Source organism: Perca fluviatilis, chromosome 17 (genome assembly GCF_010015445.1).
Source record: "Perca fluviatilis chromosome 17, GENO_Pfluv_1.0, whole genome shotgun sequence".
NCBI classification, from domain to species: domain Eukaryota; kingdom Metazoa; phylum Chordata; class Actinopteri; order Perciformes; family Percidae; genus Perca; species Perca fluviatilis.
In genome coordinates, this window is record NC_053128.1 from 5033984 (window position 1) to 5050687 (window position 16704).

Genomic DNA, 16704 nt, shown 5'->3' on the forward strand with positions numbered 1-16704 from the left:
TATATTCTCAGGCGGAAGAATATAGTACTTGGGCGGAATGATTTGCTTTGCAGCAAGCCTGTCTGAGAGTATAGTTCCCGGTTTGTTTACGGTTAGAAGATGGCTGTGTCTCATGTTACGTTGTTTTTTGTACACGCTGTGAAATCTACTTAAGTACAGTTAGGACGAATTTGTACTTTGTTACATTATACCACTGCATTTTGGCCCTATAAATAGCGATCAATCACCAAATAACCCAAGATTTAATCAGTTTAATTGCTGATGTAAATTGCAGTGTTAGTGTTTTTTTGCATACTATATTTTTTTCAACAAATGATCAGAAATACATTGCAATACAATACTATCATTGTAAACGACTGTAGAATTAAATAAAATGCAGTAAGCAATCATTTGGAGCAAATTGTCATCACTCAAATGTGCGTGAGTGCTTTTCAGTGTTCGTAGATTTTGTTCTTAGCTAAGAACAAATCCAAGTTAAGAAAACATTACTGAATGCCAGAATCTTCGTAAAAAGTTTGTAAGAAGGGTTTAAGAACACATTTCTTCGTAAGAACGGTTGGTGAATGAGGCCCATTGTTTTTGCGTACAAAAATTCTGACTTTTTTGCGCACAAAATCTTTCAGAATAGAATCTACGCACAGTTTTATAAATGAGGCCCCAGGAGTTTATTTTAAATAACACTTGCCTGCTGTGCTTATTTTTTAAAAGTGCTGTAGTACAACTAGCAGGAGACAAGTTATAATTGAGGTAAGTTTGGAGACACTACTGTCAGGGTATCTTGGACTGTTAGTCAGTGTTCATTGACTGTTTGTTTCCCCATTCACTGTCACCAGCACTCACTCTCTCTCATTCTCCCGCACACACTCCTCCCACTGATTCATACTCCTCGTCACTCACGCAGATCAGACTCTCCCAGTCCCCTCAGTCCTAATTACACACACCTGCACCTCATCAAGCCTCATCCTCAGTCCACCACCTGCAACTAATCAGCCACCACCTACATAAGCAGCACAACCACACACACTCCTTGTCTAGTCTTGTTTCCACATGACGCTTTGACCACTCACGTTAAGCCTAGTCATTCCAAGTTTGCCTTACCTGTACTTTGTATCCTGTTGTCTGCTGCTGCTCTGAAACCTGCCTACCCAGCTACCAGATTTCCTGCCTGTTGCTTCCTGCTCGTTGTTGGATCATTGTCTAATAAAGATCTGCTTCACTACTCCAGTCTGTCTCCTGGTCAGCCGTGACAGAAAACTAGACCAATGACAACGAAAATGGATGAGGATGCCATGGAAGATTTCCTGTTCAACCAGAATGGAGACACTCTGGAGGATTTCGTTGCGGTGTTCCTCCATTACTATCAGAACGAGAGCTGGGAGGAGGACTTTTTAAAGCAGCAGTTCTGGTCCGGTTTGGATGACCCACTTGCTCAGATGCTGCTGCTCAAGGACCTCAACCTGCCTTTTAGAGAGTTTCTGGACCGAGCCCTTTGGGTTTGTGGTTCCTCCCTCACGGTAGCGCTTGCCGGTCCAGAGCCAGCCGATCCGATGCCAAAGTCCTCACCTCAGGCACACTTCAGTAGGGAGCCATTCGTCTGCCCAGTCGACCAGAAGCCAGAGACTGCTCACCGCGACTGCCCAGCCGAGACTGCTCACAGCAACTGCCCTGCAGAGACTTGCAACCCTTCTGTTCCCGAGCTGATGTGCGGCTCTCCTTACCCTGGGCTGGCTAGTAGCTTTCCTGAGTCCCAGCTGGCTAGTAGCTTTCCTGAGTCCCAGCTGGCTAGTAGCTTTCCTGAGTCCCAGCTGGCTAGTAGCTTTCCTGAGTCCCAGCTGGCTAGTAGCTTTCCTGAGTCCCAGCTGGCTAGTAGCTTTCCTGAGTCCCAGCTGGCTAGTAGCTTTCCTGAGTCCCAGCTGGCTAGTAGCTTTCCTGAGTCCCAGCTGGCTAGTAGCTTTCCTGAGTCCCAGCTAGCTAGCATGCCCCCTGACTCTAGGTTGGTTTGCATTCCCCCTGGCTCTAGGTTGGTTTGCGTTCCCCTTGACTCTAATGTCCCTAGTGTCCCCGAGCTCTCTAGTGTCCCCAAGTTCTCTAGTGTCCCCGAGTTCTCTAGTGTCCCCGAGTCCTCTAGTGTCCCCGAGTTCTCTAGTGTCCCCGAGTCCTCTATTGTCCCTAGTGTCCCAGAGTCCTCTAGTGTCCCCGAGTCCTCGAGTCCTCTAGTGTCCCTAGTGTCCTCGAGTCCTCTAGTGTCCCTAGTGTCCCCGAGTCCTCTAGTGTCCCCGAGTCCTCTAGTGTCCCCGAGTCCTCTAGTGTCCCCGAGTCCTCTAGTCCCTTCCTGTGTCTTGAGTGCCCTAGAGTCCCGGCTGTGTAGCGGCTCCCCAGAGTTCCTAGAGTCCTGGCCATGTAGCGGCCCCCCTGAGTCTAGGCCAGCTGGCATCCTTCCTGAACCCCAGCTAGCTAGCACACTTCCTAAGCCCTCGCCGCCGGTGCCGCCCGGCTCGAAGCCCTCGCCGCCGGTGCCGCCCGGCTCGAGGCCCTCGTCGCCCAGAGTCCTCTAGGGTCCCCGAGTCCTCTAGGGTCCCCGAGCTCTCTAGTGTCCCTGTGCTCTTGAGTGCCCTAGAGTCCCGGCTGTGTAGCGGCTCCCCAGAGTTCCTAGAGTCCTGGCCATGTAGCGGCCCCCCTGAGTCTAGGCCAGCTGGCATCCTTCCTGAACCCCAGCTAGCTAGCACACTTCCTAAGCCCTCGTCGCCGGTGCCGCCCGGCTCGAGGCCCCCGTCGCCCGGTGCCGCCCGGCTCGAGGCCCGTCGCCGGTGCCGCCCGGCTCGAGGCCCTCGTCGCCGGTACCGCCCGGCTCGAAGTCCTCGTCGCCGGTTTCGTCCGGCTCGAAGCCCTCATTGCCAGTCCTGGACATGGTCCCGGGGAGCCTCCCCAAGAGTGTTTTGGGGAGGGGCGGTGCGCCTCCTATGGGGACCTCCACGGTCCTGCCTACATGGTTCCCTTGGCCGCTCGGGGGGTTGTCTCCGCCATGGCATCCAGAGGAGACGGCTCCGCCATGGCCTCCAGAGGGATCAGCCCTGCCATGGCCACCAGAGGGATCAGCCCTGCCATGGCCACCAGAGGGATCAGCCCTGCCATGGCCACCAGAGGGATCAGCCCTGCCATGGCCACCAGAGGGATCAGCCCTGCCATGGCCACCAGAGGGATCAGCCCTGCCATGGCCACCAGAGGGATCAGCCCTGCCATGGCCACCAGAGGGATCAGCCCTGCCACGGCCACCAGAGGGGTCTGCCCCGCCACGGCCTCCAGAGGGGTCTGCCCCGCCACGGCCTCCAGAGGGGTCTGCCCCGCCACGGCCTCCAGAGGGGTCTGCCCCGCCACGGCCTCCAGAGGGGTCTGCCCCGCCACGGCCTCCAGAGGGGTCTGCCCCGCCACGGCCTCCAGAGGGGTCTGCCCCGCCACGGCCTCCAGAGGGGTCTGCCCCGCCACGGCCGCCAGTAGGCCAGCCAGCTCCGCCGTGGCCACGCCCCCAGCCGGCTCCGCTGTGGTCACGCTTCCAGCCGGCTCCGCCCAAGTCTTGGGGGAGGGCCTGGAGTCCGTCCGCCTTCGCCCTGTCCCCCTCCTGTCCCGGTCTCCGGGCTGCCCGCCCCCCCCTCCCGTGTTTTGCCTTTACGGCGCGGGTCGCGCCTTGTGGGTGGGGGGGTAATGTCAGGGTGTCTTGGACTGTTAGTCGGTGTTCATTGACTGTTTGTTTCCCCATTCACTGTCACCAGCACTCACTCTCTCTCATTCTCCAGCACACACTCCTCCCACTGATTCATACTCCTCGTCACTCACGCAGATCAGACTCTCCCAGTTCCCTCAGTCCTAATTACACACACCTGCACCTCATCAAGCCTCATACTCAGTCCACCACCTGCAACTAATCAGCCACCACCTACATAAGCAGCACAACCACACACACTCCTTGTCTAGTCTCGTTTCCACACGACGCTTTGACCACTCACGTTAAGCCTAGTCATTCCAAGTTTGCCTTACCTGTACTTTGTATCCTGTCTGCTGCTGCTCTGAAACCTGCCTACCCAGCTACCAGATTTCCTGCCTGTTGCTTCCTGCTCGTTGTTGGATCATTGTCTAATAAAGATCTGCTTCACTACTCCAGTCTGTCTCCTGGTCAGCCGTGACAACTATCTTATTTAATCATTAAATTAAGAAATATTTTTGTTGTATCTCTTTTCGGTGTTATTTGTATACGTCCCATAAGCATTCGTCTTACTGCCGGTAGCAGTAGCAGCAGAGAGTAGAAGCCAGCAGGCCAGTGTTATTTAAAATAAACTCCTGGTGTTCTTACAAACTTTCCAATCCATTGTTCTATGTTGCTAGCGGGGTGGTCACGTGGTTCATGTAAGCCTGTATAGTTCCAAACACTAGTGATGGGCATTCTGGCTCTTTTTTGTGAGCTGGCTCGTTTGACTCAGCTCACTGAAAAGAGCCGGCTCTTTTGGCTCACAAACGGCTCTTTAAAGAAATTTATGTTTTGACTATGATAGGTGTGAAAAACAATTCTAATTAAATTATTAAATGAAATCATACTCACAATTTCTTTAAAAATGCATTGATTTGTTATGAAAAAAGAATACTATTAAACATTTGCATTTAAATTACAACTTTTGAATGTATAGAAACAACATTCAAAACAAATGCAATCTGAACAACATAATAGAACCCATATTAAAGAAAAATAACAAAGGATTAAACTGGTCCCTCTTTTTCTCTTGGTTTTGTTTTCAGAGCTGTTTTTCCTCTCCTCTGTCCTCTCTTCCGAGTTTGACAGTGTGTGTGTGTGTGATGGCTCGGCCCCTCCCTCATGCCGTATAATTGGTTGACACCTTGTGTATGATTGACTGATCAGACAGTCAAAACTAATGTGTGCCTATATAATTATTTTTTTGTTCTTTGAATTAGTCAATTATTTAAAATAAAATTAAATTCACACAATTATTTCATTATTACATAATGATTTAATTTCTATAGGCTATATTTTTTAAAATAGTCGGCTCTTCGGATATGCAAGCCAGCTCCCGTCGTTCACCTACAAGAGCCGGCTCTTAGAGCCGACTCATTCGTGAACGACCCATCACTACCAGACACACGCAGCGCTGTCATGTTCTCCTATGGGACTGACAGCAGCGATTGCAATATTGAATGGTAAATATGAATAAAAACACATACCCATGTACTTGTTTGATTGTTATTGCATATTTGTAAATGTCAGTTTTACATTTGGAGTGGTAGGGTGACAACTGAAAGCTATGTATAGATACGTTTTTAAGTTTTGGAGGGAAAGCTTCACGTCCGTGTTAGCATGAGTAGCACTAGGCTACTGTCTTGTATTGTCCTTCGTGTCACGGGGACTTTTTCTTTTTCGTTCCTATTTTCGAGTGTTTTTTTTTGTTATATGAAATCGAAAATGAAAATCACAGCATATTTTACATTTCACCCATCCCCTTTTGACCATGAAATGGAAAAAATGCCTTGTATTTCAATTTAAAATGTTGTATTTTAAAGGTCCAATATGTAATATTTGTACTGTAATAAATCCAAAAATGACACCAATGCCTCAACAGATATTAAGGAAACATGTTAAACTGAAATACTATCTTTTCTGACAACAATGCTAATTTCAGTATTTTTCTTTTTGAAATTTACATTCCGTGACGGAATTTATGTTTATGTTTTGATCTGTGTGTTGTTATCAACGGCCCAGTTTGACAGGCAGGCCGGGTTGCCAGATATACCTGTAAAAACGTAAACCCAGCGCGCTACAACTGTAACGGTAGTACAGCCATGAAAGCAGCAAACAAACGAACAGGATCAACGGAGATAGATTCTACCCGACCTAAAAAAAAGAAACCAGCATTTTTCTAACAGTTGCGTGACCAGAGACGTAACAACCCCCTGGTAAATATTGGAGATGTATTTGAAAGATGGAGACAGCTTAGAGCCCAAAAGGACGCAGAGTTGGCTTATTTTCTCCTGAACAGGTAAGCATTAGCTTCAGGCTAATTTATCACAGCTACTAGGGACGGGCATTTTTTGTCATTTCAACATTTGTGTACTCACATTGAATTATATAGCTAGAGTACCCGAGTTGGTTACTCGCAAAAACAATTGAGACATAGCCAGTAAAGTGATCCCGACTGGTCCTGGCTAACGCTGCAATGCTAACCCTGCTTACTGCTAACGTTACCGGGGGACCAGGCAAGCGGGCCATGGCTGTTTACAACGTGTAGCCTCTTCAGCGGCTGGAGCCGACAACGGTGAGTTATTTTAAACCACGAGAGGGGGGCTGTAAATCGGAAAGAGAGGACTGTGAGTTTGCAGTGTGTTTAGCGATTGTTGCCGTAATTCTAAGCCAATGAAGTGTGTTCCGTCGGCAAGGTAGTGGTATTTTTAGCGGTTCGTATTGTAATTCTAAGCCGAGAAAGTGTGCCTGACTGGCGTGTGGAGAGGACAGTGAGGTTGTTGTGTTTTTAGCGGTTCATACTGCAATTTCAAACCGAAAAAGTGTGTCTGTCAGTTGGTTACAGAGCTCCGAATGAGCACAGGCTTTTATGACTGTCAATATAGCCAGCATCTAACATTAGCTACGCTGTGCTGTGGAATAAAGTCTGGCTATTAGCATCTAGCAACGTTGTTGTGAATGCTGCGGTCTCAGCCTGGCAACCTCCGTGAACTTCGAGTCTGGGCAGGAGGGGGCGGGGGAAACGACTCTCCAGTATTTTGAATTTGTACTGCAGCAACTATTTTAACCGCTAGCTGCCAGTATTACGCACAATATTACATATTGCACCTTTAAAACAAAAATCAAATAACCATTCGTTTTTTGTTTCATTTTATAAACAGGTATTGACCTGTTTATGAAGTGAAAATCAAATGAACGAAAAAGTATACGGACCAAATTCATTATCTAAACTAAAAATTTAAAACTCTTACAGAGGATTATGATGTGATTTCTAAATATGTATCTAATTCTTATGCAGTTATACAAACAAGTTGTAAGTAATAATTAATATAATTTTTATTCCTTAAAAAATGTTAAAAAGGCAAGTGATAACTTCAAAAATGAATGTGATGAATTATTATCTATTGAAATAAGTTGGAGTATTAAACATCTCAAACCCAATTAATCCCTGGGAAATGATTGCTTGACTTCAGTATTTGATCATACTTTTTCCACTGAAATATCAAAATTCCTGCTTGCAGAATACAATGAAGCCATCTGTAAAGAAGAATTGGCCCATTCTATGAAGCAGGGTCTGGATAACACTAATCTCAAAACCTAATAAGGATCCTTTAAGCATTCCGCGCTGCAAATATGGAGAAAACAATGCGATCGCAGTTTTTTCTTCTTTTAATTTAAGTAAGTTCTGGCACATCCAGTCGTTAATTTGTTCAATGCACTTAGTCAGATTTTGTATTGGACTATAGTCCCCAAGCGACAAGGTTATGTAAATTTGTGTGTTGTTGTACAAACATTTATGGTACCCAGCAGATAAATCCTACTGACTTTAGTGATAACCTGACTTTCCCTCTAGCGCCACCATGAGGTTGACATTTCAGATCATTTGAGGATACCAGGATGATTATCTTTGTATCCATCTACAATGAAGAATGTGTTTTTCATCCACACCTGTGTATCTTTAATGAAGTATGGCATAATAATGCTGTTTTGGGCTTGAGAAATCTGTTCAGGAGTGAAAATGTTTGGTAACCATTAGTTACTTTTTTTGTATATTAAAAAAGGTATATATAAAGGCTTTAGTGCGCCCTATACTTTATTGTAGGCCCAGTTCAATATGCAACCTCATTTTTTACCATATATGTAGTAGGGGGTATCTGCTGTCTCTCTTTCAGTTAATAGGTCCTTGGCTTAAAATTATTTTGAAGAACCCTGTTTTAAGGTATTGTGAGATCAACGAGGCAGTTATTTCATCAATTAGAACATTATATGCAGTGTCTGGATCTTTACAGTTATAGACTTTTGGCTTGCAGATTTTCACATAGGTGTTGCTATGTTATTTAATTCATAATTTTGACTTTTGTTCAAGGACAAGACTCTCAAGACTTCAATCATTTTTAGCGAGATCAATGAGTATAATGGGAAAATGGTCCAACATGTCTGAAAGTGTTACACCTCAGTCAATACAAACATTGTGAAAATTTGTACTGACCTGCTGTATACTGTTACTCTAGTATGTATTTATGGTAGAGATGAAGAATAAAGAGTGTTAATAAAATCGTTTTGAGCCTTATCCGCTTAAGAATCATCAATGTTAAAATCCCTAAGAATAAATCTTTTTATTGATGAGATATAAAATTTAATCCAGTTTAGTCTTAAAAGTGTCAAAGTCAGAGTCATCATGCTACACATTGAAAGGTTTCAACTTTTTCAAATAGTGTGGGTATTGTGAAAGACCTTGTATCTTTTTAGCACCTTATCATAATACATTCCGAAATGTAAAAAACATTTCTCTGAGCAAATTTATACATACTGCCCAGATTCTGAAAGTGCCTTTAAGTACTTCTTCCTCACGCAAGAATAATGTAAATTTTCATCCATGTTGTCCAGGGTGATTACTATAAAGACTAATGCATCTGCACATTTTATGCAGTTATTCATCTTATGGTTAAGATAAATTAAAACTATAATCAACAAACACAGGTTAACAAAACAAAATTTTTCCAACAAGTTTTTCTTTAATGTTACTTTTCATATTTAAAAAAAAACAAGTCCACTATAAAGGTATATCAATTTTACAAAAGAAGAGGACAAGAAGTGACAGTGAATTACATACGTTAACATAAGTTCAATTTGAAAATCATCACTTTAAAAGACACCATTGGTTCTTGTCAGCTTGCTGACACTGATGCAATGTGAGGCACGGTGCAAACAGAAGTAACAATGGGACAATCAGTCCCTCATGCACAGGGTACAGTATGAACTACCTATGTTTTAGCATGCAAATGAACACAGGTGCACAAATAACATGTCTACATGCAAAAATCAAACCCCATCTCTGATTGGCTGCAAACACTTGATGGTACTGAGCAGTACACAGCAGTGACATTACCAGGGATTGTTGTAGTTTGAGTTTACACATGCACACTGGTTATTTCAGTCAGGTAAAAAACACTAACATCAGCCACAGTATACCTAAGTAGCCAAAACACTTTGATGTGGCACACTAACATGTATTAAAGCCCCTATAAATATGTAGGATTTACTGAGTCAGATTATTAGTTTGTTTGCTTACCAATTCACACTATCATAATGAGAATTGGGACATTTATTCTCTATGTTTTTGGGTCCTCTCACTAAAGTCAGAAATGTTCAAACCCTACACATAGCGGCATTATGTACCATTTCTGATGTATCATCCACTGACAAAGGTTTGATGTGCAAGGCCAGTTTTATTTGTATAGTCTGGGGGTCCCACCGAATAGGTGACTATTTAATCGAAGGAGCCCGATTCAACTGCAAATCTCACTTTCAAATTGTTGCAGTGTTGGAAAATTTGGTTATAAAAACAAGGATCATTCCATCCGGGCTATATGGGGGTGCTGAATGTCTGATTTTATATAGAATTACTTGGTTTCTCCTAATAAATCATGATATATAGCCTATTTTGGAATACACCTCTTAATCAGAACACTCACTTCAGAATGTAGTACTAGCAGAGCGCTAAATATTTTTTGAATCTATGAACGAATCATATGAGCTTAAAAACAGCTGTTTGCGGCTTGCCCCTCTCTTTCTCTCTTGTTGACTGTCCCTTCACTACCCTGTCATTTTCCTTCTGTGGATTGCTAAAATGGAGGGAAAATTTTATGCTTAAACTAAGTGATGTGTTCTGTCAGTCTGTCTAACGAGCTCTGTTTCAGATGGACAGCGCTGCTCCTACACCCACGCCTTAAACACAACAAACAGCGCTGTCCATTCGTCTGAAACAACAGCCAATAACATAGTTTTTGCTATTTTTCTACATAACAAGACAGAGGGTGACAAAATACAACTGGCAACTAGTGGTGCCAGGCCCATTTCTGCTCTTTTGTCTGCTGTGGAAAACATTTGTTGCATGTGAGAATATGGATCAACAAATAATTAATCCATCTCTCCAAGACACATCCGTAATCTTTACTCCAATAGTATACTTATGTCAGTAAGCAGTCTGTGGATATATCCATTTATTGTCTTATTTTTAAATTATATCAACAGTATGTCTCCTCTGTCTTTGTAATAATAGCAGCTGAAGTTACACTAACATGATGCTGAAAAGCAAAAGCAAAACAGCTCCAGCCATTTCTCCACACACGATAAAATACAAGGTGCACCAAGATACTGTAAAGTTGATCTGATGATTTGTGTGGGTTTATAGCATTTATCTGTATGGGGTGGGGGAGCGGCACGATTCATGAAGACGATAAAAAACCTTTATCTCACCCATAGTTCATACGTAACATTCATTCATATGTTTGTGATAGCTTATGGATAGTTGTTAGCCATTGCTAGCTAAACTATTGTAACCAAACTGCTAAAGTGCAGAAGATATTCTTCTTGTGGCGTTTTTAGCAGTTACCAGTCAGCTTCAGTTGCATTACCTACTTCTGGACTGGAGAAGGGCTGAACCTGATTTACACGTAGCCGAGAAAACAAAGATGGATTGCAAACAGATTGGAGATCTGCCCAACAGAGGCGCATATACACACAGGTGACAAATTAAAGGACAAACCTGAATAAAAGGACAAACCTGAATAAATGAGTAGGGAAACATAATGAATGCAGAAGCTTCCACACAGGTACACTACATGGTACAATTAAGCAAGTAACCTCCGGTCATGCTCTGTGGCTTGTATAAAATGATGTAAGGCTACGTTCAGCCTGCAGGCAAAAGTGACACAAATCCAATTATCCGACAGTTTAAACAGCCCAACTCACATGGCATCCGATCTTTTCCAGTTCTGATTTCAAATCTGTTCCAGGTTGGATATTTAAAAAAATGCGAACTGAGTCTGGACAGACAGATCGGAATTCATACGACTTCCCCATAGACTTTACATGGCGAAAGACACGTCTATATATCAGTGAATAAATGTTTTTGAGTTACATCAACTTACCAGTACTAACACTTAAATAGTCCTCATTTAAATCATTATGTTTTAAAAGTTGTAACATGCAATAATAGCCAAATCCAGATATATTTAACTAGGCATAATGCACGCACAAAATTAACGTGAGCAGACCCATGGGACTACTCTGCAGGCTCATGACGGTTCATCCCAGTTCCTGTAGCTGTAATCAGGGATATATGGCTGTAATTCATCATTTGTATTATCTTACAATACATCCGAGGACTGTATGCTGTAAAGTGTAGCACGGATATAACGTTGTTAACGTCTCTCTTCCCAAACTGCCGGCTATCGGCTAGTAGCTAGCGGTAGCTAGGAGCACTACATAATATTTACATCTCTTTGGTTCTCTTAATACATCCATGGGTTTATTTTGATGAGCATTAAAACAGGGTGCGATGCGTGACGCTGAATTACTCATTTGCGCATGTGGGTCACTTTCAGGCCGTGCCCAGTACTTGAGTCTGATGCGGGCAACATAAATAAAATCGGATCTAAAAAAAAATCGTAATTGAGCATTAAGGCCTGCAGTCTGAACGCAGCATAAGTAACTTTGAAAGAAGGTTCATTGTTGGGACATGGATGGCAGGAGCTTCAGTCACAAAGACAGTTCAACTGGTTAGTGTTTCAAAAGGAACAGTGATCTAAAGTACATTTTGATCTATGGGAAAGACATCAGTAAATAGGGTCAGAAAAAGACATTTGATGATCGTGATGCTCGTGCATTAGTGCAAAATGTAAAGAAAAAAAGAAGAGCAATTCTTCCTAAGGTGACTGGGAATGTCAATGCAGGATGTGATCAGACTGTGTCAGCAAGAAAAGTCCCTTTACAATTACATAGAGATGGAGTGCATACACCTCTCATTACAAAGATGAATGCACATTTGAAAGTTCAGTGGTGTAAAAACCAGACAGAGATGTGGAAAAAAATTATTTGGTCAGATGAATCATCCTTCATCATATTCTCGACAAGTGGACGAGTTCATGTGTGGCGTACACCAAGAGAACGATAAATTCTGAATGCTTGACCCCTACAGTGAGGGGATCTGGTGGCTCAGTTATGCTGTGGTGGGCATTTGGCTGGCATGATTTGTGTCGACTTGTCCCCTAGAGGGAAGGGTCATCCAAATCAATACAAAGTTGTTCTGAGAGACCATCTTTATCCTATGGTGAAACATTTCTATTCTAATGGCAGTGGTCTCTTCCAGGATCACAATATCACTATCCATAGGGCACGAGGGGTCACTGAATGGTTGCGGAGTATGAAAATTATGCGAATCATTGGCCTTTGCAGTCCCCTGATCTCAAACCAATTGAACACCTAGGGTATATTTAGGACTGACGTGTTAGACAGGGCTCCATATCACCAACCATCAAAGCACTATCTTCTTTTGGAAGAATGGTGTTCCAACACCTAACTAAGACACTTTATGTTGTTTTTTTCTTCAATTTGTCACCTGTCTGTATGTTGCTGAATGTAAATAAGAGTGTCTTCAAATAAGAGATTTTGTATCAATTGGGCCTTTGACTTGTCATATCTGGAAAACACAGGTGTCATTAATATTAATCATTAATATTACTGTGACAATGATGAAAAACACCTATAGTGCAGTACTACATACAGATGTAATACAGGTCTGAATAATTTAAAATGATTGTTGTAAGAGTTGCCCTGATGATGTTATACAAACAATGTCCATATTGTATTCATACAGATACATTACAATCAGTCATCGTACTGTAATGCCAAGTGTTTTGACTTAACATGCACAGTGTGAATGTTGCATGGTGTGGTGTGTGGAACTTTTAGTTAGGGTTAGATTTGAACTGTTGCTATGACTGATGTGCTGAAGGCAAGGTGAAACATAATGACGGCATACTGTGTGTGCAGAGGAATGCCTGGATTTGTGTGTTGTGTTCAGACAGTGAGGTGTCCATGGAGACTGACAACGTGTCTGTGAGTGCAGTCATGCTTACAGGAACATCCGTGTGTGTGTGTGTGTGTGTGTGTGTGTGTGTGTGAGAGACTTTGTGTGTATTTCGTGATCATTTCAGAGTACCAGGAGTCTCCAGAGGACACGTCATCTCATGCAGCTTCATGTCTTTTTCTACCAGGAAGGAGCAGTGTTGGCCAGTCGTCTCATACGCCTAGAAATACATATTGTACTCACGTTATTTTAAGAATTCTGCAAAAACTGTAGGAATGATCTGAGCATCCCAGTTGTTCAAAAAGTTTAATCCCTGGAAATATGGAAATCCCATATTTTGCTAATATTTATTTTACTTAAACGTTCTGAGAGGCTTAATGTTCTACTTTATCTACTTTATCATTGTATCAAATCAGGTGAAAAATATAAATACATGTATAGTATACTACATGATATGAATGTTGTCTAATTTTACAAAAGTTACAGTTTTATTACATTTTGTTCTTGAAATCCATCCTTCTGCTGGGATCACGATAATCCAGATTTCATGGATCAAAGGTATCCCAATCCTACTGAAAAGTTTTGAACAACACATACTGACGGTTTAATCCAGATCAGAACCAAAATTGGATTATGTGATCTAAGCCGATTTCAGAATCCTTTTTTCCGTTTGAACAACTCATTTAAAAGATTTGATCCAATCCGAAAGACGAAATCCACCCAGATTACTTCTGAACAACTGCGCCCAGGAATATGATTATCTAGTTAAACAAGAATAATATTATATAGAGGAACGGTTTGGCATCCCATGGCCCACCACCTGTGGGAGGAACCGATGGGGTCGGGTTCGCTGCCACATGGGTGGCAGTGAAGGTCAGGGGCCTTGACGGACCAGACCCGGGCAGCAGAGGCTGGCTCTGGGGACATGGAATGTCGTGGGGGAAGGAGCCTGAACTTGTGTGGGAGGTGGAGCGCTACCAATTAGATGTGGTAGGGCTTACTTCTCTCGGTTCTGGGAACCGTACTCCTGGATAGGGCTTGGAATCTTTTGTTCTCCGGAGTTGCCGAGGGTGTGAGGCGCCAGGCGGGTGTGGGGATACTCACAAGCCCCCGGCTGAGCGCTGCTACACTGGAGTTTACCCCGGTGGACGAGAGTGTTGCTTCCCTATGCCTGTGGGTTGTGACTCTGTATATGTGCCTAACAACAGTTCCTATTGGGACTATTGGGCCTTCTTGGAGACTCTGAATAGAGTCCTGTATGGGGCTCAAGTAGGGGACTCCATAGTGCTGCTGGGAGACTTCAACGTGCACATGGGCAATGATGGAGACACCTGGAGAGGCGTGATTGGAATGCATGGCTTCCCTGATGTAAACCCGAGTGGTCGTTCGTTGTTAGACATGGATTGTCTATAACAAACAACATGTTCGAACATAAGGATGCTCATAAGTGTACCTGGTACCAGAGCACACTAGGGCGAAGGTCGATGATCAATTTTGTAATCGTATCATCTGATCTAAGGCTGCATGTTTTGGACACACGTGTAAAGAGAGGGGCAGAGCTGTCAACTGATCACCATCTGGTGGTGAGTTGGGGCAGAGGGAAGACTCTGGTCTCAGGGTCTTATGTGCCTCAAGGGGCGGTAACCCTTGAACACCGTGGTGGACATCGCTGGTCAGGGAAGCCGTCCGACTGAAGAAGGAGTCCTTCCTGGATGTTATCCCAGAGGACTGCCCAGATTTGCAGGGTACAAACAGGCCTGTAGGGCTGCAGCGTTTTCCGTGAAAGAGGCAAAGCAGCGGTTGTGGGAGAAGTTTGGTGAAGACATGGAGAAGGACTTTCGGTCAGTACCAAGGTGCCTCTGGAAAACCATTCGCCACCTCAGGAGGGGGAAACGGGGAAGCATCCAAGTTTTTTCCAGTAAGGATGGGACGCTGTTGACCTCAACTGAGGAGGTAATAGGGTGGTGGAAGGAGTTCTTTGAGGAACTCCTGAATCCAACTAACACGCCCTTTATGGTAGAGGCAGAGCTGGAGGATGATGGGGGATTGTTGTCAAATTCTCTGGTGGAAGTCACTGAGGTAGTTAAACAACTCCATAGTGGCAAAGCCCTGGGGATTGATGAGATCTTCCAGAAATGCTAAAAGCTCTGGGTGTGGAGGGCTGTCTTGGATGACATGCTGCATCAACATTGCGTGGAAGTTTGGGACAGTGCCTAAGGAGGGGCAGACCGGGGGTGGTTCCCCTGTTCAAAAAGGGGGACCAGAGAGTGTGTGCCAATTACAGGGGTATCACACTTCTCAGCCTCCCTGGTAAAGTCTACTCCAAGGTGCTTAGCGTCGCCCATGACCATTGTGATTGGTTTAAAGAAATGCCAATAAACCAGAGCATGTTTTTATCCCGGAATGCTATGTGGACTAGCCAGACCCTCCTCCGCAGTGTGTGGAGGAGGGCAAATCGAAACTAGCTAACGGTCAACAAACCTCAGGTAGCAGGTACAGTGGAGTAGATATATACATATTGAAAGACCTATCTGTATCTGAATGTCTCACCTTGTGTTTCTGTCTTGGTCTCGGATCTTCTTCTCCATTTCAGCATCTGTGAGGGTCTCCAGGAGGGGGCACCACTGGTCTGCATCACCTGTGTTGCGGATGGCAATCTCTACTGTCGGGAGTGGGTTCTCACTGTGAGCAAATTACAAGCATTGCAGTAATGAATCATTAACATAATACACCAAAGATCATCAGCTCAAAGGGTAAAATGTAGAAAGTTGGGGATGAGCCTACATACTCCAAAAACGTTGGTAGTGAGATAGTGAGATGCTTGCTACGGTTACATTTCTAGTGATGAATCGGCAAAACACGTTTTATTTAAAGATGAAGATTTGAATAGTATAGGCCAGAATACAGTGCAGAGTATTACGGCATATGGAGGAGTAAGAGGCCACCACAGCCAAGAGTCAAGCCTCGCCAGCCAGTGAGAATAGCAGCGCAGCAGAGCTGCCCTCGTGCCAGGGTGGTGCCGCTGCGGTCAATGTACACAGTTGAAAACAGAAGTGGAGTTGCTGTGATGCCGCGAATTTTAGATGTTGATGAAAAACTGTAAAAAACAACATCCAAAGCCAGCAGAGCGAACTCCACATAGCATTCGGGGATGGTAGGAAAACTGCTCTGGTTTATTGGCATTTCTTTAAACTGCTGTCTTTGCCCAGTCAGCTCCGAGATAGTTTGCATTGCACGGTGCTGTGGAGGACCAGGATTAGGCTATGTTCTGTCTGTGTTAAGTAGGGTTGGGTACCGAAACCCCGGTTCCATTCCTACGCAAACAGTAGTATTCAGACCGGATTAGAACGAAAATTTTGGCTCCTCATTTCGGTTCCACTTAATGTGTCAACTGAAATATTTTTCCTCTGTCACTTCTGACAGCGGCAGACTCCCTTTTCCTCTGAGTGGCGCGCGTGCCTGCTCACGGTGTGAAGCACATGTCCGTGCTATTCTCCGACATGCACTCTACAATCACTGCTGATAGACAGCTTTTTGTATACGCTCCGAAACGGACGTAAAAATATCACACTTTTTCTGTAGTCTAGCGTTA

The 16704-nt window shown here is 44.1% G+C and overlaps 1 protein-coding gene across 1 annotated transcript in view; it reads right to left on the reverse strand.

The window, feature by feature from the left end:
• Positions 1-9576: 9576 nt before the first annotated feature.
• Positions 9577-16704, reverse strand: part of LOC120545498 (SWI/SNF-related matrix-associated actin-dependent regulator of chromatin subfamily B member 1-like) — a 56505-nt gene continuing 49377 nt past the window's right edge. Inside the window, exons 8-9 of the mRNA XM_039779863.1 lie at positions 15663-15794; positions 9577-13332 (exon numbers count right to left, since the gene is read on the reverse strand). Of these exons, the coding sequence (XP_039635797.1) occupies positions 13293-13332; positions 15663-15794 (172 nt within the window). The 3' untranslated portion in view covers positions 9577-13292. The remainder of the gene's footprint in view (positions 13333-15662; positions 15795-16704) is intronic.